Genomic DNA, 26,182 nt, shown 5'->3' with positions numbered 1-26,182 from the left:
TGCTCCGCAGCAGAAGAGCTAGATTTGTGTCCAGTAGCACCTTAGAGACCGAGGTCATTTATGCATGGGAGTTTTACCTGAGGTTCGTTGCTTGCTGGACCCACACTTTCTTGTTAGGAGTTTATGCACCAGCAGTTTCCAAGCTCAAATCAGGAAGTATTTGAATCCCCGCCCCTTAAAATGCTTTGTAATTGGCTGTAGTGAGAGAAAAGTCCCCCCCCCTGCATAAAAAAGCATTTTAAGGACAAAAAACAGAGCAATCTGAAAAGAAAGTTGGGGGGGGGGAGAAATCCAAGCCTCGGTTTTAAAAAGCCTTTTCTTCTGCTCAGAAAGAGCTCCAAGGAAGCAGGAAGTATTTGAATCCTCACCTCTGGACATGCTGCTTTGTAATTGGCTGTGAGTGACTAGGTTTGTGTGTCCCGCACTTTGCCTTCTGCACGGGGATTTCACCTGGGCTGAGCTCAGGGGAAAGGGAAGAATTGGGATTTGTGAGGGCTGGCAGCAAGGTCATCTCGAATGGAGAGAAAACTCATGCATAACTCCAAGGAACAAGCAAGGCAGACCAGTGGTGAACGTGAGTGAAAGTACCCATGCATAAACGACTCAAGATTTTTGGGGTGTAAGCTTTCTAGAGTGAAAGTTCTCTGACAAATCTGATGAAGGAAGTTTTGACTCTAAGGTGCTACTGGACTCCAATCTAGCCATGCAGGGTAGTATAACCACCACCCCCATTTTGCATTCAACACAAGTCTGCAAGTTATAGGCTGAGCAAGAGTACACTGTCCCAAGGTCATTCAGTGAACTCCATGGCTGAGTAGGGATTTGAACTTGAGATTTCACAGTGGTACTCTGGCACTCCAACCACTACACTGGCTCCCATTCCCTTTTCAATGTGGAGCCGCAGTGTTGGGTGTGGTGCATGGACTGCCCTCAGTTCATACTGGGCAACAGCGGTGTCCCAAAAATCCTAGCCAATGCTTTGAGTGGGCTGTGTATGCCTCAAACGTATCCCAGAATCCTTTGCAATGCACTAAGGTCCTTTGGCAGATGAACCGATGTCTTAAAGTAGAAGGTTGTAGTACGTTAAATTACTGCTGTTGATGCACTCCTTTTTCTAAACTGGACAAAGTAGGTTCATGCCTGTACTGTGAGCATGAGAGTAGCCCTGGGGGGTGATCAGCGATCAATCTAGACTCACATCCTGTATTCAAAAGTGGTCAGTCAGATGCCTCCAGGAAGTGATGCTGTCGCTAAAAAGGCAAATGTGATTTTGGACTGTATCAACAGAAGTATAGTGTCCAGATCACGCAAAGTGATGGTATGGTTTTACTCTGCTCTGGTTAGACCTCAAATAGAGTATTGTGTTCAGTCTTGGGCACCACAATTTAAGAAGGATGTAGACAAGCTAGAATGTGTCCAGAGGAGGGCAACAAAGTTGGTGAGGGGTCTGGAGACCAAGTCCTATGAGGAAAGGTTGAAGGAGCTGGGTATGTTTAGCCTGAAGAGGAGAAGGCTGAGAGGTGATATGATAACCATCTTCAAGTACTTGAAGGATGGTGCTGAGTTGTTTTCTGTTTCCTCAGAAAATTGGACCAGAACAAACGGGTTGAAATTAAATCAAGAGAGTTTCCGTCTAGACATTAGGAAGAACTTCCTAACAGAGTGGTTCCTCAGTGGAACAAGCTTCATCCGGAGGTGGTAAATGCTCCTTCCCTGGAGGTTATTAAGCAGAGGCTAGATGGCCATCTGTCAGCAATGCTGATTCTATGACCTTAGGCAGATCATGAGAGGGAGGGAATCTTTGGCCATCTTCTGGGCATGGAGTAGGGGTCACTGGGGATATGGGGGGTAGTTGTGAATTTCCTGCATTGTGCAGGACTAGATGGCCCTGGTTGGACTAGATGGCCCTGGTAGTCCCTTCCAACTATGATTCTAAGTGTGCAAGCAGCCCTTCTCATAGGCTTACCAACCTCCAGGTGGAACCTGGAGAGCTCCTGGAATTGCAGCTGATCTCCAGGCTACAGAAATCAGTTCCACTGGAGGAAATGGCAGCTTAAGAGGGCAGGCTCTATGGTATACCATAGAGTCCAGGACAAATGGAAGTCCTTCCCCAGGTACTGCTCAAATCTCCAGGAATTTCCCAAGCCAGAGTTACCAACCCTGCCTCCTCACTGGGTGTCCCCCAGTATCTGGTACTTGAAGTTATACTGCCTCTGAAAATGGAGGCTCTATTGTGGGTATTTATTTAACAGCATTTCTCTCCCACCTTTCCATCCTACTTTGGGTATCACAGAACAGATTTTAAAAGAGCATAAATATAGAATGATTATCAAATTACATGTACAATAATTAAAAATAACTATGTATATATCAAAACAGCAGCCAGCTACAAAGATAAAATGATAAAAAAGAAAACCATCTATTTGTGAAACAACAAGAAAGCCATTAATACTGCCGATGGGGAATCAGCCAGGAGCATAAACAGTGCTGCCGATTGGCCACAATTCGGTCTCACCCTCCATGTTCTTATGCTGCTTTTTTGTGCAACGGCAGCTTCTGCATTACACATATTTTGCCTGGGAACTGAGATTGGCGTTTTCGTTTTTTCCATATGCTCTGTGTTAAACATATGCCGCGCTGTATATTTAAAACTCTCAGTGCACACACATGAACCACGCAGATCCACCATCAAAATATGTTTTCTTCATTATTGAAAGCTGCCATGTCCTCATCTGCCTCAAGCAAAAAAGAAACTCGACAGGGATTTAGGGATGTAAAGAAAAAAAATCTTTTAATAGCTACAGAGGAAGTGGAATCCACAGTATTTAATCTGGTCTGTTGCAACGGCCTACACAGAACAAACGGCTGAAGCTGTTAGTATGCCAGTAAGGTTGCCTGTTAAAAAACAATGGCCCAGTGGCGTTCTTCTGCCTTTAAAAAGAAGGTAAAGGTCCCCTGTGCAAGCACCGGGTCATTCCTGACCCATGGGGTGACATCATAGCCCGACGTTTCCTAGGCAGACTTTGCGGGGTGGTTTGCCAGTGCCTTCCCCAGTCATCTTCCCTTTACCCCCAGCAAAGCTGGGTCCTCATTTTACCGGCCTCGGAAGGATGGACAGCTGAGTCAACCTTGAGCTGGCTACCTGAAACTGACTCCCGTCGGGATCGAACTCAGGTCGTGAGCAGAGCTTGGACTGCAGTACTGCAGCTTACCACTCTGCGCCATGGAGCTCTTCTGCCTTCAACAGCAAGCTAATTTGCTTTGAGCGGTGATGCATTTTAGCCCATTTGAAATCAGTAGGGCTTAGTAATTTTTTTGTACTTATTTGGTCATGTTTTTCCTCCCCAAAAGCCTAAAGCGACTTGCCGTGGCTAATGCCATTAAAAGCCACTCCCCAAAGTAAATACAAATAACAATAGTAATAAAGAAGAGTTGGTTTATATGTGCCGATGTTCTCTACCTTTTAAGGAGAATCAAACCGGCTTACAATTTCCTTCCCTTCCTCTCCCCACAACAGACACCTTGAGAGGTAGGTGGGGCAGAGAGAGTTCAGAGAGAACTGTGACTGGCTCAAGGTCACCCAGCTGGCTTCATGTGCAGGAGTGGGGAAACCAGCCCAGTTCGCCAGATTAGAGTGCGCCACTCACGTGAAGGAGTGGGAAATCAAATCCAGTTCTCCAGATTAGAGTCCACCGCTCTTAACCCCTATACCACGCTGACTCTCAAATGCATTCTCAAAACTGAACCCTACTAGTGGGCAAACCTACAACAAAACAGGGTCCACTAAAAATAGTGACGGTAGCACACACAAAAGAAATCAACCTAGCCATCCAATTGTGGGCTTCATGTGCCGTTCTTGAAAGCAATAGAGCTACAGCGATACATCCTCTCAGGCAACTGATTCCGGAGTCTCAGAATGTGGGGCATGCCTGAGAAACCAAGATTGGCTCTTTACTTGGGGGGACAAGGAAATGCCCACCAGGAAACGCATCAGCAGATTTCACATCAGGGATCGCCACACTAAGGTGTCATAGCCAATTTTCAAGGTTGGATTAGCGGATCGTTCTCATTCAGATCTGCACACTCTTGGATTTTAGAGCAATCACGTGTTTACACTGAGGTAACCCAAATTCTGCACCAACACCAAGCAGAAATCTATGATTTATACCACTTCTGCACATTTTCACAATTTTTTTTTAAATAGCATATAATTTGTTGTTCCTAATCCTGGGGAAGGAATAAAAACCTCTCCAGGGCACTTGAGTATCTGTTCCTCCACGCGCACACATACCCAGCCCAGAAATTCTACCTCTTAAGATTCCATCAGGTTTCCAATCCTGTTTTATTATCTTTGTGTCTGTCTGTTTGTTTATTGCATTCAGTCCTCTCTCTATCTCAGCCAAGGTCTAAGCCAGTGGTTGGCAAACCGCGGCTCCCAAGCCGCATGCGGCTCTTTGGCAACTTGAGTGCGGCTCTCAAGGAGGAGGAGGTGGCAGCGTGCTGCAGCTCCTCCCTGCAGGTGGAAGCGGCAAGCGGGCGGGCGGCTGTCGCCTCACCTCTGCTCCCCCCTGGCTCGCAGCCCTCCGCCAGGGGGCGGAGGTGCGGGGTCGCAGCCAGGGCAGGCCAGGCCAGCTGGCCGGAGGAAGGGCTGGGGAAGCACGCCCCCTGGAGCCGGAGGGCGAGGAGCCGCGGAGAGTCGGCTGTGGCCGAGGCAGGTGCAGGGCAGGAAGGGGAAGAGCGGGCCGTGGGCGCTGCCTTCTGCCTCACCCTCCACTTCGGAGTCTCCCTCGCCGCGGCCGGGCTGGCTTCGTGGAGTCCGAGAACATTTGGCCGGGCGTGGCTGCGGGGCACCGGGTGTGTGTGTGGGGGTGCATGTGCAGGTGACGATGGCTTTTCTCTTTCTCGTTTGTGCATGGCCGTTGATGCACAGGAGGTTTTGCCTTGGGTTTGCTGCTCTGTAGATGCACATTACGGATACCGTGGCCTCCAAAAAACCAAAAAACAAAACAAAAACAAATCAGTGGGTTTTAGATCAAATCAAGCCTTGAACTGACCCTAGAAGCTAAAATGACTAAATTGAGGCTGTCGTATTTTGGTCACATCATGAGATGAGAAGAGTCACTGGAAAAGACAGTCATGCTAGGAAAAGCTGAAGGTAGCAGGAAAAGAGGAAGACCCAACAAGAGATGGATGGACTTTATAAAGGAAGCCATGACCCTCAGTTTGCAAGATCTGAGCAAGGCTGTTAAGGATAGGACACTTTGGAGGACATTGATTCATAGGGTCGCTATGAGTCAGAACGACTTGATGGCACTTACACACACACACACACACACAGAGAGAGAGAGAGAGAGAGAGAGAGAGAGAGAGAGAGATGCACATTTCCCCCCATCCAAATTCTCAAAACTCTGCAGGGGGGCTTAATTTTGAGTTTGGAGGACACGCATGGGGGAAGATGTGCATCTACGAAGCTGCAAAGTTTAAGTTTAAGAAATTTGGCTCTCCAAAGAAATCTCAACCGTTGTACTGTTGATATTTGGCTCTGTTGACTAATGAGTTTGCCGACCACTGGTCTAAGCCAGTGGTTCCCAAACTTCGGGCCACTACCCCCTTGGTTCCACAGCGCCCCCCTACTCTATCAAAAGCATTATTCAAAATAGGGGTTTGCATGACACACTAAAGAAGATAATAGCAATGAAATTTCAAAACAGTAACAATTAATTGCACATCTATTCAAAATCAAATTAAAACTTCTTAGTTGAAATTTATTCAACAGAACTAATGAAGCTGGATCCAGTGATACCAGCTCTTCAAAGACTGGAAAAAAATTCTGATAGTGTCCACCAAATTTGCCAGCCTGGTGCCATAGCTTGATCTATTGTAAACAACACAGTTGAAAGGGTCCCTGCTGCCCCCTTCCCTCTTAGTGCCCCCCTAGGTTTCTCAGGGGTTTGGATCCTGCAACCATTACTGGCTTCTTCACTTGTGGTGTGATTGTATCAATCACTGAATTCACTCAGCCTTGATCATTTTTAGGGTTGTCAGGCAATGGAACCATGTGAATTCTAAACTGAAAAGACCCGACGACCTTGCACAAAGCGCATTTTGCAAATGCAGAGTGTCTGCATATATTTCCTTGGCATAAATTATTGCTTCTGGGAGACTCTGGTCTTTTAGGCACGGCTGTTTCCCTCCCTGTCACCCCTCTGACGACTTCGGGTCTTTGTGTTGATTATGCATGCTGTTTCCGGCCGTCAAAGGTTGCCTTCTCTCCCCCCTGCATTTCCGCCCGTTTCTCCTGCATTTTCAAATTTGTGATAAAACAGGTCCCTGAAAACCCGGACAAAACGCGGGGAGAACGAGGCAACCTCTGACGGTTGGAAACGGCTTGCATAATCAACACAAAGACCCGAAGTCGTCAGAGGGGTGACCGCGATTGAAACAGCCATGCATAAAAAAGACCTCCTAGAACTCTGTGTTTTTTTTTACAAGGAAGTCATAGCAGGAAGATCAACTTCTACTCTCTGTGGAGGGCAGACAAGGAGCGGTTGAGGGCACTGAAACCTTCTATCGCCACCCGGAGCTCCTAAATGTTCAGGGTAGCTCCTCCACTTCGGTCTAAGCTGCAGCCAGAGGGCCCCAAGCTGACTCTCTAGACACTATATTGATAGCGGCAATCTTAGCTCTGCTGACATATTACAATGGCATGTATCTAAATCAGCCAGCACTTGACAACATCCGAACGCCGGGATGCGCATCTGAACGTTGCGACGTGAAGGTTGCTTGTCAAGGTTGTCATCAGGAGGCGAAGAGAGCACATTTAACTGTCACGTCCGATCTCTTCTCTAACTGTCCGTTCCTGGTAAGATTGCAGGTTGGCGTGATGGGTCAGCTCGGCGGTTCCCGTGGCATTGTGCTGCATCCGCAGTTGTAACTGACAAGGTGCTGAGATGGGTCTTTTTTTGTTTTTTACTGATGATAATAATAATAATAATAATAAGATGTGCCAGAGGCTTGACATAAAGGGAGATGGTATGTATCACCTTTATATGCTGCCTCGAGGAGAGGGGATATATTGCCCCACTCCTGCTGTTGTTCAGTCAGCACTAGTCTTTGGAGGACAGCCTGTGTTCTTCTCAGCTCTGTGGCAGTGGGCAGTGTTTAAAGGTACCAAGCGGCTTAGACAAGATTTGCCCTGCTTTGTTTCAGAGTCTCAAAGTGACTTGCAATCATTTAAGCCAACGTGGTGTAGTGGTTAAGAGCGGTGGTTTGGAGTGGTGGAGTCTGATCTGGAGAACCGGGTTTGATTCCCCACTCCTCCACATAAGCTGTGGACGATAATCTGGTGAACTGGATTTGTTTCCCCACTCCTACACATGAAGCCAGCTGGGTGACCTTGGGCCAGTCACACACTCTCAGCCTCACCTACCTCACAGGGTATCTGTTGTGGGGAGGGGAAAGGAAGGAGATTGTAAGCCAGTTTGAGTCTTCCTTAAGTGGTGGAGAAAGTCGGCAGATAAAAACCAACTCCTCCTTCTTCTTCTAATGGTGCAAACAATGAAAGGATATCCTCCCTTGTGCAAATGGATACTTGGAAAGTTGTAAGCCCAGAGTAGAGGGTACTGATCATATCAAGACTGAGGAAAACCTCACAAAGTACTAGAGCCAGTGTGGTGTAGTGGTTAAGAGCAGTGGCTTGGAGCAGTAGACTCTGAATTGGAGAACCGGTTTTGATTCCCCACTCCACCACATGAGCGGCGGAGGCTAATCTGGAGAACCAGCTTGGTTTCCCCACTCCTACACATGAAGCCAGCTGGGTGACCTTGGGCTAGTCACACTCTCTCAGCCCCACCTACCTCACAGGGTGTTTGTTGTGGGGGGGAAGGGAAGGGGATTGTTAGCCGGTTTGATTTTTCCTTAAGTGGTGGAGAAAGTCGGCATATAAAAACCAGTTCTTCTTTTACTAGGCCAGCTTCCAATTTCAATAGAGCTCTTCTTGAAGTTGGATGTTAAGTACAAAAAAAACTTGATCGCTACTTGTTTGAAAAAGAAAAATCTGACGCTGGATGGGGTGGGAATGGGGGAATGGCCTGCACGTAGAATGGGTCTGAGGGCTCAGCAACCACTGCATCAGACTCCAGTGATCAGGTAGCACAGTAGATGCATTCTCTCGTGAAATGACCACTGGAGGACCATCATCTAGAGGACAGTTCTATCTGGAAGTTGTGCATGGCTTAAAATGACTTCTTCGTACTCCTCTTCTGCAGCACTCCTGCTGTTCAGAACACCCTGCAGCCTTGATTATTTGTGCCCATGATGACCGTAGAAATGGTATAGTTCTTGTGTAAAGTACTGGAGATAAATGTTGCAGAGGAAGTGTACAGTATAAATTATTAATCATTTTAACCATTGTGCCTCTGGCTGAAGTATAAATTTTTAACCACTGTTGTTTTTAAAATTGTTGAATGTATATTTATTGGATTTTGTGTTTTATGGCTTTATTGTATTTATATATTTAACACTTGAGCCCGGCTGTGGCTGGGGATGAAGGCGGGATAAAAATCCAAGGAAGGAAGAATTGGGTGGTGCAACTCAGTAAAGGTAACGTTTTTGCCATTGCTTGGACTGGTTAATCAGTCCTAACTTCACAAGGTGACTTGTTAAAAATTCCCCTACACACACACACACACACACACACACACACACACACACACACACACACAAATCATTTTGAGAGCAGACATAGAGAGCCTGGGATGCTAAATACTCCCATTTTAGGTCCGATCATCCTTATGGTGATGAGAAAATTTGGCAAAGGATGTTCATCTTTGGTGCGTCTTTAGGCACCGCCTCTGTCTCTCCTGCAGGCCCGGCATTTGCAAGGTTAAACCGCCAATCAACATGTACTTGAGGGTTTTATGCTCTGTGGTAACAGGGTTGAATACGGCCATATGTCCAGTTACAAAATAAGCACTATTAGAGGGATAAAGGGGCTGCCCTTAATAGCATTTTCTAAGAGCAGACTGTGAACTAAAACACTGGTGAGAACAGTCTGTTGGCTCTTTCGGGCCAGCTCTGGAACCAACGCCCCTTCTTTCATTACCCAAGGAAATTGCTGCTTTCCCCACTGTTTCTTTCTGGGCTGTTCTGTTATCTAGAGCAGGGCTTCTTAAACTTTTTCCACTCACGGCCCCTTTTCACCTGAGAAATTTTTATGTGACCCCGTGTATATAGGTATATAAAATAGGTATACAATTCAAACATTTACTGATAATGAATCATAAAGAAACCTTTTACTGTTGCCAACTTTTTTGTGACCCCCCCCTCACATATGGGGTCGCGACCCACAGTTTAAGAAGATTTGATCTAGAGAGCCAGCGTGGTGTAGTGGTTAAGAGCGGTGGTTTGGAGCATATACCCTTGACCGAAGAACAGTACACTCTTTCTATCTGGGATGATCGTCCCCTTCCAGCTTTGGGAGGGACGCACACGGAGCGGTGAGGGAGGTAGGGGACATCTGCCTAGCCAGCCAGATCAGCTAAATCAACCCTGGCGATCAGTGGGGTGACAGATGTCGCAGCCAGACCGCCCTCACATCCATTTGGAGCGGTGGACTCTGATCTGGAGAACCGGGTTTGACTCCCCACTCCTCCACATGAGTGGCGGACACTAATCTAGTGAACCGGGTTGGTTTCCCCACTCCTCCACATGAAGCCAGCTGGGCGACCTTGGGCTAGTCACACTTTCTCAGCCCCACCTACCTCGCAGGGTGACTGTTGTGGGGAGGGGAAGGGAAGGTGATTGTAAGCTGGTTTGATTCTTCCTTAAGTGGTAGACAAAGTCGACATATAAAAACCAACTCTTCTTCTTCTTCTTCTAGCTAATATTGGTATCACTCCCTTCCTCCAAGAAACTCAGGGTGGGGTGCATGGGATTGGATTCAACCAGCTGTTCCACTGGTGATAAAAGGGAGTGATTTTGGCCACCAAAAAAAAAGCTATGCCTGGGATGATGGGATCAGCATAGATAAAAGCCACATGGGATGGGGGCTGTAATAGGGAAGGAAATTGGGTGAGATGGAGTGAAAAAGCTGGGGGGACCCAACCCCTAGTTCCCCCTTCCTCCTTTTATTCTAACAACCTTGTGAGGTAAGTGAAACTGCGAGAAAATGGGTTGGATCCACAGGAGTGCTTCCATAGAAAAAAGATTTCCATTCAGAGCTGGGGGTTTTTTTCTGGAGGGTAGTTGTGTTGGTCTGCAGTAGACCGCCTAGCTTTGAGTCCTGACGAAGTATCAAATGAAGGGAGCTTTGACTCTCGAAAGCTCATACCCTGAAAATCTTGTTGGTCTCTAAGGTGCTGCTGGACTCTAATCTAGCCATTCACAGAGTGCAAATTTCTCACCTCCCCCCTTCCTGCTGCAGCTCCATTGCCCCTTAAATGCGGTTCTTGGGGACAGCATTTCTATCTCCCAGGAGCAACCTTTCAGGAGGCATTTTTGGGCTTTGAGAGGAAGGCGAAGGTGAAAAAGTCATGCTCCACATGGAAATTCTTCCGTCTGTGGAAGATGGACATGTTTTTTGTTTTTGTTTTTAATAACTTTATTGATATAACATATACAATGCAATTCAATACATACTGCCCTTACAACAACTGGTCAACTATATTCAACCTTACATTTCCTGTTCAAAAATACAACCAGTTATGATATATTAAATTTGAAGGAAGTTTATCAAGGTCAGTCAAATATTGAACTATCAGAAACCAATTTTCTACAAAACTGGAAGGGCTATCCTTATTTAAGGAGTCCAAACCATCTTGAATTTTTCCCATTACAAATAGATGGACATGTTCATGGAGGAGAGGGCTATCCATGGCTACAAGTCAAAATGGCTCCTAGTCATGATGCATACCTATTCTCTCCAGTATCAGAGGAGCATGCCTATTATATTAGGTGCTGTGGAACATAGGCAGGATAATGCTGCTACAGTTGTCTTGTTTGTGGGCTTCCTAGAGGCCCCTGGTTGGTCCACTGTGTGAATAGACTGCTGGACTTGATGTGCCTTGGTCTGATCCAGCATGGCCTTTCTTATGTTCTCATGTACCACACACAAGTGCAATTTACCATAGTACATGCTGTAAAATTATCATCTGTATGAGCTTAGTGTGCTTTGGAATACGAAGCTTCCGTTTTTGTGTTTGCTGATAACTTGATAGGCCTACTATCCATGAATATTTCAATTAATTTTTCCTTTTATCTGAATATATGCTGGCGTGACCATGTGATTCACCTCTCAGCGAGACACGGTTATTTATTTACTTCATTTATACCCTGCCTTACTCCTCAGCAGGGAACCAAATTGGCCTATGTTGCTCTCCTCTCCTCTCCTCTATTTTATCCACTCAACAACTCCGTGAGGTAGGGTAGGCTGAGGGCCTGTGACTAGCCCAAGGTCACCCAGCGAGCTTCCATGACTGAGTGAAGATTCGAACCTGAGTCTCCCAGATCCTACTCTGACACTCTAACCACTTCACAACACTTGGCCTTTTTCATCCTTGGGAGATTTAGAAAAGAGAGAAAAGTGGGGAGGAGAATCTGGAAACATATATAGTCGTTTAAAACTCTGGCCACATTTTAAAGCTGCCAGAAAGTCAGAGTTTACTAATCCTATTCCGAAGTAAATATATCAGCTTGCTCCCTGTGTTTGTATGTATTTGTATGGATGTGTATGCTTAAACGAAACTGCAGGTGCCAATGGATATTTATGAGGTAAACCCAATATTCTCACAGTTACAGCAATGAAATACATCCTGCACTGGGAGCCAGCAGAAGCGTGTGGGAATGTTAATGCCTGCAGAATGTTAACACCTCGTAGTCGGAAAAACACGACATTAGTTGGCGTTCAGGGTTTGGTTGGTGATGTCAGCTTCTAAATGCTCAACGTAACACTAGGGTTGCCAGGTCCCTGTTCACCACCAGTGGGAGGTTTGCGGGGCGGAGCCTGGGGAGGTCAGGGTTTGGGGAGAGACTTCAATGCCATAGAGTCCAATTGCCAAAGTGCCATTTTCTCCAGATGAACTCATCTCTATCGGCTGGAGATCAGTTGTAATAGTGGGAGATCTCCAGCTAGTACCTGGAGGTTGGCAACCCTATGTAACACATGAAGGAAGGAGTGCTGGTTTCTCAGTCATTAAAAATAACCTGGGTTTTTCTATACATGTGTTATTTGATCATCACTTTATACTTTGTGTGTGTTAAGTGCCTTCAAGTCGCTTCTGATTCATGGTGACCCTATGAATCAATGTCCTCCAAAATGTCCTGTTTTTAACAGACTTGCTCCGGTCTTGCAAATTGAGGGCCATGGCTTCCTTTATAGAGTCAATCCATCTCTTGTTGGGTCTTCCTCTTTTCCTGCTGCCTTCAACTTTTCCAAGCATGATTGTCTTTTCCAGTGACTCCTGTCTTTTCATAATGTGTCTTTATTCTTTAGTGCTCCAAAATGTAGCAGGCCTTTTCTCCTCACAAGTTGGCTCCTCTTCTGCAAGTCAGCAATCTATGAAGCCTTGGAAACACTATCACGTCAGCGTTTGGGCCATGAACATCTTCACTTTTTATCCTTAAGATAGTGCTACATTATGGGCTTACTATCAACTGGCAGATATCTGTCATGTCTTTACTCAGAGAATTCTGGGAAGTGTAGTTTGGTTAGCTGCTGAAAGTTGCCTTTTATAGGCCTCCCCTCCTATAATTCACAGTGTTTTCTGGGGAAGGGAATGGCCATTAAACCCATTTAGGTCAAATGAACTCGTGAAGCTGCCTTAGACTGAATCAGACCCTTGGTCCATCAAAGTCAGTATTGTCTACTGAGACCAGCAGCAGCTCTCCAGGGTCTGAGGCGGAAGTCTTTCACATCACCTACTTGCCTAGCCCCTTTAACTGGAGATGCCGGGGATTGAACCTGGGACCTTCTGCATGCCAAGCAGATGCTATACCATTGAGCTACAGCCCCTCCCCAAAATCTGAGTTGTCCAGGGTCTCATACAGAGGTCTTTCCAATCACATAGGACCCAATCTTTAACTGGAGACGCTGGGGATTGAATTTAGGACCTTCCACATGCCAAGCAGATGATCTGCCACTGAGCTGCAGTGTTTTGTGTGTGTGTGTGTGTGTGTGTGTGTATAGCTATAGATAGATATAGATATAGATTAATGTGAAGTAGCTTGTATGTTGGCCCAAAGGCAGAGGAATCCCAGCTTGCAACCAGGAAACACGTTTTTAGAGGCATGGAACAGAATTAAAGTTGCCATTGAATTTCACCTAAAGAGATGAAAAATATTGGAATAATTTCAATGGATGGGAAAAGGTTTTGATAACACTTCAAACATTTCTGACTAGGAGTTTCTCACAGCCCAATTTTGCTTTCCTCTATGGGGCGAAAAGCCCCATTTAAAATTTAAAAAGAATTTAAAAGGCTTTTTCTGAGTTTTTGGCACTGGGGAAACGGGTTAGGAGGCTCCACAGAGGTGCCTCCTCCCCACCGTCCCCGTACTCCGAAATCTCAGAAATGCACTGATAGTCTTCTAAAACATTTAGAAGGATCTGTCCCTTCAACCCATATCCTTAAACTAGAAGTCTTGTCTTCTGATATGTATTTGCCCATTCCAAGCTACCCCAGTGTCTCCTGTGGTAATCACAGGATGTTTGCATAACTCATGTTTTAATTACTGTAGCCCTGAGACACTAATTTAGTTCAATTTTATGCCGATACATGTTGGTATTGTTAAGGTTTATGACCCAATGATTTACAAGGCATGATACATCTGAATTCAAATTGGATGTATTGATTGTTTAATTGAGTACGAAGGCATGAATGTGACATTAAGCCATCACACCAACTGTGGTAATGTGACCGAGAGGACAACCACAATCGAGTAAGAAATCTGGATCAGGAAATCCCATCCTTTTCCAGAATGGAAGCAAAAAATTCAAATAATCCAATGACCCAATGGCCTGGCAACCCCAGTCTTCCTTGGTGGTCTCCCATCCAAGTACTGACAGCTGGAGACCTGCTTAGCTTGCAGTCCAAGCTCTGCTCACGACCTGAGTTTGATCCCAACGGAAGTTGGTTTCAGGTAGCCGGCTCAAGTTTACTCAGCCTTCCATCCTTCCGAGGTCGGTAAAATGAGGACCCAGCTTTCTGGGGGTAGATGACTGGGGAAGCACGACAGAGTCTGCCTAGCTTCCAAGATCTGACGAGATCAGGCTATAACATGTCACCTTCCCAATATATATTATATACTATACTGTTTATTCAATGTAACTCTCATTGAATTTTGTTAGGAATAATATTGAAAAAGAGATTTCATCTGGGTCTGGTTTTAATAAAAGGATTTTCTAGTTGCTTGACAGTGTTCTGACGTCAACTCTGTTTTTTAAAATGGTAAACATAGAATCATAGAATAGAGTTGGAAGAGACCACCAGGGTCATCTAGTCCAACCCCCTGCACAATGCAGGAAATTCACAACTACCTCCCCCCACACCCCCAGTGACCTCTACTCCATGCACAGAAGATGGCAAACAAAAAACAACAACCTCCAGGATCCTTGGCCAATCTGGCCTAGAGGAAAATTTCTTCCTGACCCTAAAGTGGCGATCAACATTTCCCTGGGCATGCAAGAAAGGGCCACAAGATCCAAACACAGATGGAACCCTTCCCACCCACCCTCTCATGATCTGCCGAAGTTCACAGAATCAGCATTGCTATCAGATGGCCTTCTAGCCTCTGCTTAAAAACCTCCAAAGAAGGAGAGCCCACCCCCTTCTGAGGAAGCCTGTTCCACTGATGAACCACTCAGTCAGAAAATTCTTCCTAACGGTTAGCTGCAAATATCAAATATATATGGAAAATAGTACCTCATTTATCTAGGACTACATATCTAATATGGACTGAAGTGCTTAGCAGACATTAGGCTCTGTATTTGAAATGTCACACAGCAAGTTTCATATGCATGTGGCACTAGACTCCAGAGCACTGGATTCTGGGTAGCATTTGGGGTAGGTAATAAATGTTAGCGCTAGAAGTTGCTGTCGTTTTGTACGGTAACTTTTAATGTGCCTCCTTGCATGCATGCATTAGAAAGCTGCACACCTTGTCACATCCTATTACCTGCCCTGCAACTTAGTTCTTTACTGTGCTGGCATGGAATCTTTTGGAGTTACATCCGTGGTGATGCAACATTCTTGACCTTCAAAGTTAATTAGCACTTTCAGTGTGTTTCCCGACATTCTGGTTTTTGCCAAGCGGTTCATGAAAAGATTGCCTCGCCCGATGTCCATTCTCATTTATTGGGTCTCGTTTGCGAGCCCATCGATTTGGAAAAAGAAGAGAAAGCAGAGGATACACTGTATATTGTCATGAATGAACATCTCGCAACCCTCTCCGCTTGCCTGGTTAGATTGAAAGTGGAGGAGAGATCCCGTAGCTCGGTTGTAGAGCATTTAAAATATTTCTGTCCCCCCTTCCCAGCATATGTGGCCTTCAGGACAGTTTACAGAATCCGTAAAGCAATATAAGTTTGCAGAATGACAACAGCAGACGAGAGAGCTACCATAACTATTAATAACAGTTAAAACAAATCGGTACTAAATTGCCATAAGGGCTCCAGCAGACAAATACCGCAGCCGTAAAATACTGAACAGTAAGCAAGGAGGGTTCAGCGTTTGGAAGGCTCCATGCAGTCAGAGCAGACTTTATCGCAGGTCTGAAAGGTAACATTAAAGGTGTTGGGGGACACATCTAGGGAAGGAGTTCCACAGTGGTGGTGTCACCACAGAGAAGTCCCCGACTTTGATCTAGCCTCCAGAGACACTTGGAGAAGGACCTCTGTTAAAGTTCTTAACTGGCAGGTTGGTTCATAATAGAGATATTTCAAATACTTTGCTTGCAAAAAAAATGGCCAACTTGGAAGGCTTTAAGAGGGGAGTGGACATGTTCATGGAGAAGAGGGGTTTTCATGGCTACTAGTCACGATGCATACCTATTCTCTCCAGGATCAGAGGAGCAGGCCTATTATATTAGGTGTCGTGGAACACAGGCAGGATAATAATGCTGCTGCAGTCAATCTTGTTTGTGGGCTTCCTAGAGGCCCCTGGTGTGAATAGACTGCTGTGTGAATAGACTGCTGGACTTGATGGACCTTGGTCTGACCCAGCATGGCCTTTCTTGTGTTCTTATGTTGTAGTCCCTGGCATAGCCAGTTATTTGTTTGTTTATTTGAAATATTTATTAGCCGCCTTTCTTTCTGACGGAGCTCAAGGCGGCTTACAGTATTAATGAAATACATCAAATAGATTACATAAAAACATAAGACCAAAAGTTTTAAATCACAGTTTAGGACTGTTTTAATCAAATGCCGTCCTAAATAAAACCATCTTCAGGTGCCTCCTAAAAGTTGAAAGTGGGCGGGGGGCAAGCATACCTCCAGGGGGAGCTCATTCCATGATCATGGGGCTGCCACTGAAAAGGCCCTCTCTTATGTACCTACCAAATGAGCTGCTTTGATTGATAGGACAATCAGAAGGGCCTCTCTCTCTGATCTTAATTCCTGGGCAGAAACACATGAGCAGTTTAAATGGGGCGGTTTGCCTTCAGTCAGTAGCCAGGGTTTGTTTTGTGGGGAGGGTGGCAGGGAATTACAGTTGCCAGGTCCCTCTTTGCCACCAGCGGGAGATTTTTGAGGCAGAGCCTGAGGAAGGCGGGGTTTGGGGAGGAGAGGGACTTCAATGCAATAAATCTGATGGCCAAAGCGGCCATTTTTCTCCAGGTGAACTGATCTCTATCGGCTGGAGATCAGTTGTAATAGCAGGAAATCTCCAGCTAGTACCTGGAGGTTTTTTATTAATTATGAAAGTATAGTACTAAGCTCAAACAAAAAGATACAATAATACTCAAGCAAACTATGCAAACATATATTGTGAAAGACGTGTAACATCTACAAACAAGTAAAAACAACTATAAATATATATACAAGTGAGATCAAAGTAGAAAGACTTTTTTTCTTTTTTCAAGGTAAGTGAATGTCTTATCTTAAGGTTGTTTTCAACACGAGGAAAGCTGGATGAGGATGGAACAGTAACGCGGTCCAGATGCTCTTCAAGCGTTTTCACTGCAAAACTGCAGCTTCATCAGCTGAAGTCTTCATAAATATTGTATAATTATTCTTTGTAGATGCAATAGTAGCAATCTGATACAGAAATAGGTATTCAGTCTTGCTGCGCCAAAAGGCTGCTCAAAATGGCTATTGAGCAGCCTTTTGGCGCAGCAAGACTGAATACCTATTTCTGTATCAGATTGCTACTATTGCATCTACAAAGAATAATTATACAATATTTATGAAGACTTCAGCTGATGAAGCTGCAGTTTTGCAGTGAAAACGCTTGAAGAGCATCTGGACCGCGTTACTGTTCCATCCTCATCCAGCTTTCCTCGTGTTGAAAACAACCTTAAGATAAGACATTCACTTACCTTGAAAAAAGAAAAAAAGACTTTCTACTTTGATCTCACTTGTATATATATTTATAGTTGTTTTCACTTGTTTGTAGATGTTACACGTCTTTCACAATATATGTTTGCATAGTTTGCTTGAGTATTATTGTATCTTTTTGTTTGAGCTTAGTACTATACTTCCATAATTATCCCTGTAGTACTTGTGCATATTTTCTCCAGACAGTACCTGGAGGTTGGCAACCCTACGGCAAGGAATAGGATATTTTCCTTCCATTAAGCTTTGCTGGGAGCTGGTAGGTTGATTGGGTTTTGGAGACACAAACAGATTGATTCCTCTTAAATCCAGAAGAAAGGATTTGTTTGTTTTTAGGAAGGGATGACTTACATGTTTCTGGGGATGCAGATCAATTGCTTAGCTTCACTTTGTCTTAAAAATAACTTTGTAGAAATGATATAAACAAAGTTTGAGTAAGTAAAGATGGTTTGAAGTTGATTATTATTTTCCATTTGACTGCACGCCTGTAGATGTATTGAGAGCAGCACCCCACTTGTATACTTCCTCCCACAGAAAAATATGTCCCAATTTTTCCATTCCGTTCTTAGTTTTCAGTTTATAATTTTCAGGGCAAACAAAAATTTGTACGAACGTTTAGAAATGGCCCGAACAATTTCAGAGATAGTGGATGTGAAACAGCTTGATCTGCTTGGAATGAAGTTCATAAATACCAAGCTGTATTTTTAGTAGTGTTATTCACAACGGTTTGGCCATGTCTTATACACGTTATAATGAATGTGTGAAAAATGATGTCACCAATCTCATTGGGAAGGCTGACAATCTCCGATGCATTCCATGAATGCTTGAAAATAAGACACAGACACTGCCCTATTTTTCTGACATACACAAGGGAATGCTGACAATCATATTTAGATGACTGTCAACAATCACTGGAATATCTCTGGATTTTTTTGGACATGTACAGAATTCTAGGATTGTCATCATTCACATGTGAATGTCAACCGTCACCAGATCTCAGACATTCCCTGTAACATCGACACTCATCAAAGTCCACAGAACTAGAGACGAGTTTTGTACTGTCCTTGCTATAGTTTGTATGCTATTTAAAATCAAACTTCAGATTAAATTAAGATGATTGACTTGCAGTAAGTTTGAACCAAGTATATGTGGAGTCCTATTTGAATATTCATGAATCACAACTGAGATATTTGATTTGCTAATTTGAAAAACCCAACCACTTTAGCCCAGTGTTGTGATACGTATCTCCAGTTAATGTGTGGAACAGGGCTCTTTTCACCAGAACACCACACAGAAGCCTACTAAGCAAGAGTCTGCCTATCTAGTATGATCTAATGTGTTCTCTGATAGATTATACCAGTAAATTACCATGCCATGATTTTATTTGATAATCAGTATCAGGAGCAAAGTTTGTAGCCAATAACAGGTGCTTCCTTTACTGAGAAAGTACATTCTGGGTTGGATCCAGCCTTCTTTTTCAATCAATTTTACCTAATTTGACCTCATAAATTTTAGCCGCTCTGAGCCCGACCTTCGGGTTGGGGAGGGCGGGGTAAAAATGCAATAAAATAAAATGAATAAATCTCCTCCTCCCCCTGTGCCGCATGGCTTTCCTCCATGCAGGCCCCATGATCCCCTACATAGCCTTTTGGGTAGTTTAAGGGGACTCCCCCTCCTGCCTTTTTCAACTGTGGGAATGCTGGCTGAATCCAACGTATGGCCTCTCCTAGAAGTCTTGTGCATGAAAACTCCAGAAGGCAGGCGAATACTCGGTTCCAAGTCAGGTAGCCATTTACACGTATGTTCAGATGTAGATTATCTTTTTGCATCTGAACGTGAGTGCGAATTGTTGTGGTCAAATAAGAAATAATTCCCCTGAATTTTGGCTGCTGCAGTATGTGAAAGATTTTGCACATTTCATAGTAGGTCAGGGTGTCTGCTCCCCCAATCCAGATAAGTTCCCATGCACAGTGTCATCCGGTTATCAGACTGCAGATGCATAAAGCAGATTGGCGGATCTTTTTCCTTTCCCCATGCAAAAGAAGGGATCTGTGTATCTTTTCACAAACAACATTATTCCTTTTCTTTTAAAATAAGAAAACTAGATTTGTGTTGTATTTGCAAAAGAGGGGAATTGTGTATCTTTTCACAAACAACATTCTTTTCTTTTAAAATAAGAAAACTAGATTTGTGTTGTATTTGCCAAAAGAGAGGATCTGTGTATCTTTTCACAAACAACATTATTTCTTTTCTTTTAAAATAAGAAAATTGGATTCGTGTCGTATTTGCTCTCAGTGTTCTCTTCATGGATAAGCCACCTAAACCATTCAAAATTTAGGACAATTTTTTCTGAGTGAGAAAGTGGTGGAGAAGGTGCAGCAAGTCTACCGAATGCAAGGTGGTCCCAGCCTTGTTCTTGAAAATAATGTGGAAATTATGTTAATTGCATGCACCTAATCTATGCAAATTAGCAGCAGTCCTCCAGCACATGATACATGCTCAGTGTGGCCTTTGCTGCAGAACAAGCTGCTCATCTCCTTGATTTTAATCAAGGCCTTCTGCTGGAAATGATGTAAATCATGAATACATTAATCTCTCCACCATGGAAGATGTGTTTAAAGGGGAGGTACGCCATGGGTCTACCGCGGGGGGGGGGGGGATATATTAGATTTCCTTCCAGTGGGAAAGACTAGTTGAAATATTCCAGAAAAATAGCCATGTCAGAGCCATAGAGGAAAATCTGTGTTTAGGGTGGCCTGCTTTCTTCATATGGAGTTCAAAACAGCCATGGCTACTGTGTATGTGTGTGGTACTGCTGCACCATATTCCAAATTTAAGGTTGCACACCTACACAACAAAATCTCTGCAAAGCTGCAGCTTTTCCCCATGGGATAGAAAGCATCCCTGGAACCTGTACGTTTCTTTTGGGATGGGGGGGGGGGCAATCAGCAGCTTCGAGAAGGTCATTTAGATGGGGAGGAAGGTTGTAGGACCCTGAGATACCCTTCACCCCACTTCTTGGTCCAGTTCAGGGGACCCGTCATGGCCAATTTTCTATTTAGAAAACTCATGCTTTCTGATCTTGCACATAATGTCTTCTCTGGTCCTTTGAACATTGTGGCAAAAACACTGATCGCTGTGGCACCCAAATTAACAAATTTATGACCTTTTGTAGGCAAAAGCCTCATTCATTGGTTGCTTAAAATTATTTAGCTATGCATTTTATTCAATGCATAAGCTATAAAGAGAAATTCCATAGTACCGTTTTGGATCATGGTTATATAGTCGGGCCCAATAAAAACTTTCTTTTCATTCTTTGGATATAAATTCATGACGGGCACATGCTATGTCTCCATAAGTTAACGTTTGCTCAGTGCCTTATGGCCACATGTTTTGTTTATTCAGTGAAAGAGCACCAACCCTGACACACTTTGTGAGAAGAAAAGTTGCTTTATGTGATGAACAAGTTGCCATTATTCAGAAACCAGTACACTGGTTTCATTTTTTTTTAAAAAACTGTCCAAATTACCGTTTGTTCCACCTGGTCACTCAGATGAGCCTAAATGTGTAGGAAACAATGTATGGATAAACCAAAGATATTTGGATTGTATTCTGACACTCCAGTCAGCAATGTGTAATACCTTCTTCTGGCAATACCTCCTACGGCACACTGGGAGCCAGCGTGGTGTAGTGGTTAAGAGTGGTGGTTTGGAGCAGTGGAGTCTAATCTGGAGAACCGGGTTTGATTCCCCACTCCTCCACATAAGCGGCGGAGGCTAATCTGGTGAACTGGGTCGGTTTCCCCACTCCTACACATGAAGCCAGCTGGGTGACCTTGGGCTAGTCACACCTCTTAGAGCTCTCTCAGTCCCACCTACCTCACAGGGTATCTGTTGTGGGGAGGGGAACAGAAGATAATTGTAAGCCAATTTGATTCTTTCTTAAGTGGTAGAGAAAGTCGGCATATAAAAGCCAACTCTTCTTCCTCTTCTGGTGGAAGAGGCTCTTCTGGAGGAAGCCTCCTTCCGCCAGAGGAAGATCCCATATTTAGCTGAGAGCAGGTGTAGGAGCCAACCCAATATGTTCTCCTAGCAATGTTACTGATATTGAAAGCACGTTTGTAGTTTAGATTCATTTAAGATCCTTATTATACAGAAGTCATTGAATATATGGGGTTTCCATTACCAAACAATGGACTGCTTAGTGGTCCCTCCAGATTTGATCTAGTGGATCTCGGCCATTACCTAATCAAGTGTGTGTGCCTTTCTGCAACATATCTATTATGATCATCAACAATTAACTGTGGCCTTATATTCTTTCTCTCTCTAGGGTCGATGCATTAACTTCACCCGAGTACAGTCTCAGTAAGGGAATGCCAAAAGATGAAAAGCCATCGACGCTAGATTATAACCAAAGGAAGACAATGAAGCGCTTCTACCAAAAGCTTCAGAAAACTACCTAGAAGGATGCTCCATCATTTGGATCCACCATAAACCACTTATTCTGCACGAAGCTGTTATCGTCTGCCATTTTCTTCTAAGCTTGTTACCTCATACCGTAGCCATTAAGTATTATATGGTTTGCAGTGGCCATGGGATGAAGAACGTTGACTTTGAGTGCCTTGGTTTCTGCTGAGAATCGAGGGCAGGAATCACAAGGAAAACAAACCACCAAAGACGTCGGCTTTTGTTCTCATCCCCTCAGTATTGTAGACAAACTGTGTGTACTCGAGCCTTTCTGTGCATTTACTAGGAGCTGTATTGTTTCCCAGATGTGGAGATGGCACTTGTTATTTAAATAGGAAAGTATTCGCCACAGGCAGAAGAGAGAAATTCCCGTCAGGCATGGAAAAACATAAAAGTTCATTGCCTTACAGCGATGTCATACCACTAAATCCTTTTTGAGTCCGTTCCCCCCGCCCCCAACACCACATCGGATTGTGCCTTACGGGAACCTTCTGACTGAAAATCTTGTCACTCGAACACTGAGTAGTGCATACGCTTGACAAAATGTAGACACGAGGCCTCAAGGTATTAGTGGCAAGCAAGACTTTGCCCTTTAGTTTCCGAAGACACCTTTCTTTCATTATGCACCCAGGACAGGAAGAAAAATTAATAGAGCGTTATTCCATGGGAAGACAGCCTGCAAGCAGAGATCTCGAGCGGAGATGGAGGGACCGACGCTTCGAGGCCTCGGCGCTGTGGCGGATACATCCCCCTTCTTGCACTCGGCGCTCAGTAGCGCATAAAAACATTATCCTTTATGAACATGTTAGTAATTCTAAGCTTTATGTATTGTTGTTGTTGTTTTAATATTGAGAGGTGGGGAAAGCAGTTGCCACAAAGCTGGTATCTCAGGGTCCATCTCCTCCCCCACCCCCAAATCTCCAAGGGCTCTTTGGCGTCACAAGCCAGCAACTCTCTTTGCATGAGAATTTCAAAGTTTAATTAATATAATTAAAGGCAACAGCAAGCAGCAGCCTGTGAAGGTTTTGCTCATCTTTTTTATGCCTTTTGACATTGAATGACCTATTACTGTATGCGCATTACTCAGTTTTTGAGGGGGGTACCACATCTTGGTGGAGATTCAGTGGTGGGGCCAAAAGAGGGGGGAACCCCTGAGAGAGAAGGAGAGGTCCCTCCTTTCCTCAATTTATAAATTATATGTACAGGAGTGCCGGCCATCGGAAAATGTTGACAAAGTATGTATTATAATTTTTTTGGGGGGGGGAATAGCGTTGTGTCACGTCGGCGGTGCCAAATTATGTTAGCGTGAGTGGAAACACTGTGGGGGAGGAAGGAGGCAGCAGCTGAAGAGAGAGGCTCAAATGATCCAGTCACTTTCGATACTGTACTTCAGATGCAAAATGGATATTCGAGTCGAAACCTGACAAAGTGCGCCTGCTTTGATGGGAACCGGTATAGACAGTGACCAGTGGCTGGGTCAGTGGGATGTCTCTCTGCGAGCAGGGAGGCTTATCAAATGACACTAAAAATAAGTTCAGCAACCATCACGTTTGAGGGGAAAAGGCGAATATTTCACATTTGGTGGGCATGCGTGCGCGCGAGACGGAACGAGCGAAGGGATGCGTACTGGTCTAATTATCCCCCTTTTGTGGCCTTTCGTTGAAATCGCAAGGGACGTAAGACAATTCCCTTGGTCGGTGGCCAAACGTACGGCTCTTCCCAAACAAGGCTGCCGTTGCGACGGAGCCTCGTGCTTCCATTGCCTGTTGGCTTGAGATGATCTCTGCCACCAGTGGCAATGACAGTGCCCCTTGTTAGCCCCCCGTATATAAAATCCTTTACCTAAAGGTTCTATAGTCACTTCCTACTTTTAGTAAAAGCCTTCTTCCCAGAACCAGTGCATCCTTTTGCTGGGTATGCAATCTGCTCCAGCTCGCTTGGCTTCAACCAATAGACCCACCTTCCCTTGGCATCACATGAGTCCCAAGAAGGCATTTCACAGGCTAACTCAGGGGATTTACGCTTGCTGTACAATTATTTAAATTTCTTGGATGCTACGCCATGTATAATGTGCAGGTTTAGCAATGTAAATAAAGTAGAAATGTGACACAGTTGCCTTCTGCAAGCATCTAGCAGGAGTAGGGTTCTACCTTTGTAATCAGACCTACAGATCTTTTAGACAAGGCGGTAGTTTATTTTAATGTACAAAACGGACATTTTATACATGCAGTCTCTCTCTCTACAAGCAATTTTTTTTAAATTTACTGAAAAACCTCTTGGTTAAGTCTGTATAAATTCCTGTTTCCTCACCTCACACTGAAAACTAAACCATGTCCACGTTCACTTTGTGTTTACCTTGATAAATGGTACTTCGGATTAAGGTCAAAGCCCTTGAAACACTCTGTATGGAATCTGAAATAAATTTAAACATACCACATGTATTGAAATGTATCCATTGAATTGAAATTTTCAGGAAGTAATCTTTTTTAATATTCCTAGTTGTTAGCAAATTTGAAGCCTCCCCCTTTTAAAAAAAGCAACAACAACAAAGCTACTTTGAAAAAAATGCTACCGTGAAACCCCTGTGTTGGAGGAGACTCCAGAAAGAAATATTTAAGGAGGAGGTGTTGCTAATACATTTGTGGCATTTAAAGAAGGTACTCTTTTAAACGAATCATAGGGTTTCCACTTGTTTGGTTTCAATTTCCTAGAAATAAAACTGCAACGTGGTTCTTTATCACAAGAGGTCCTTTTTGCAGGACAACAACAGAGATTTCTGGAACTTTACCATCTCTCCTTTTTATTATTAGATTGTTTTATAACAACCTTTTTTTTTCATTTGCAATATACATTTTAAGTGGTACATAATATCCCAATGACATACATTTAAATATTGATAGGTGGAATTGAAGAACTATTTTCAAAAGACCTTGATTTCAATAAGTGTGTGTGGCTGTTCATTGAATTTGTGTACAGCAGGCTTCAGTACAAATGATCCAAAGCCTTAACATAGTCTCTTAAAAGCATTCAAGCGATACTTTTAAAATTGCAAAAGCCAGCTATATAAATATCTGCATTTGTTTTCATGGTACATACTACCAATTTATAATATTATTGTGGTAAGAGAAACATGGATTGAGTCCCATAGAATCAGAAGGTCACATGGAAAGGACAATCTGAGAAAATATTCACTTTTATTTCAACATGTTTCTAAAGTGCAGAAAACAGCACAGGAAATGACAGGATTCCTAGTGGTGCCAGAAGGTGTGTTGTCCTTTCCACATAAATTATTTTTGATCTGGGTGGTTTGTGTATGTGTGAGCAAGAGAAAGAGCCCTGAATAATAGGGCTAAACAGCAGACTGTTGGCATTCATCTCTACCCTAAAAATTACAAATTTGGAAAAATTTCGTAAATTTTACATGGAGGTTCCTTAAGCACAAAAGGAATCCCACCTTAAAAATTCAAATATATTAGCCATAATGGAGTTCAGTTCCTCAAATCTCGTTAAAATTAATAAACTATCCACATGTGCAACTGTATTCTGAACCCTAATCTGTTTTCTGTCAGCATTTACGGCAAACCACTGAATCTTGAAACAATGAGCCACTCACTTCTTCCCCCTCCTCCCCAAAAATATTAATTTTGCTTATTGGTTTTCCCCTGATCAACATAATATAAATACTTAAATCTCCAATGTATTAAAATTCATCAACGCCTTTTTATCTTCCGGTCCTGGACTGATCTGATCGGTATTTTGAGATGAGCACATTTTAAGATCATTTCACTTGTACGATGTTTGCATATTATGTATCGATTCGATCCTGCCCTAATGCCAGTTGAGGGAATTAAGGTTTATTTTCTTTTAATACTTTATGATTTGATCAGAAGAATGGTTGTGTGGCAATGCCTATTCTGTGTAAAGTGGAGAGAGAGAGAGATGGATGGATGGATGGATGGATGGATGGATGGATGGATGGATGGATTAATTACAGTTGCCTCATGTGCTGAGGGGTATTGGACTTCACGTTCATGACTGGCTATGTGCCGTATTAATAAATGACTGACTGACTGACTTCAAGTTTCTTTTACACGGACGCTTCATCATCAGATTGAGGTTTCAGGTAGCCACTTTGGTGCAAAGTAGGATCCAAAATAAACTACCTTTTAAGGCC

At 43.8% G+C, this 26,182-nt stretch overlaps 1 protein-coding gene across 1 annotated transcript in view; it reads left to right on the top strand.

Moving 5' to 3' along the window:
- ANTXR2 (ANTXR cell adhesion molecule 2) overlaps nucleotides 1-21,988 on the top strand; it is a 159,801-nt gene extending 137,813 nt beyond the window's left edge. The window contains exon 17 of the mRNA XM_056855512.1: nucleotides 21,872-21,988. Coding sequence (XP_056711490.1) covers nucleotides 21,872-21,910 — 39 coding nt within the window. The 3' untranslated portion in view covers nucleotides 21,911-21,988. The remainder of the gene's footprint in view (nucleotides 1-21,871) is intronic.
- The last annotated feature ends 4,194 nt before the right edge of the window (nucleotides 21,989-26,182 follow it).

This window comes from Euleptes europaea, chromosome 9, assembly GCF_029931775.1.
Source record: "Euleptes europaea isolate rEulEur1 chromosome 9, rEulEur1.hap1, whole genome shotgun sequence".
In the NCBI taxonomy this organism is placed as follows: domain Eukaryota; kingdom Metazoa; phylum Chordata; class Lepidosauria; order Squamata; family Sphaerodactylidae; genus Euleptes; species Euleptes europaea.
The sequence above is the reverse complement of the archived record's forward strand: the minus strand, read 5'-3'. Positions and strand labels throughout refer to the sequence as shown.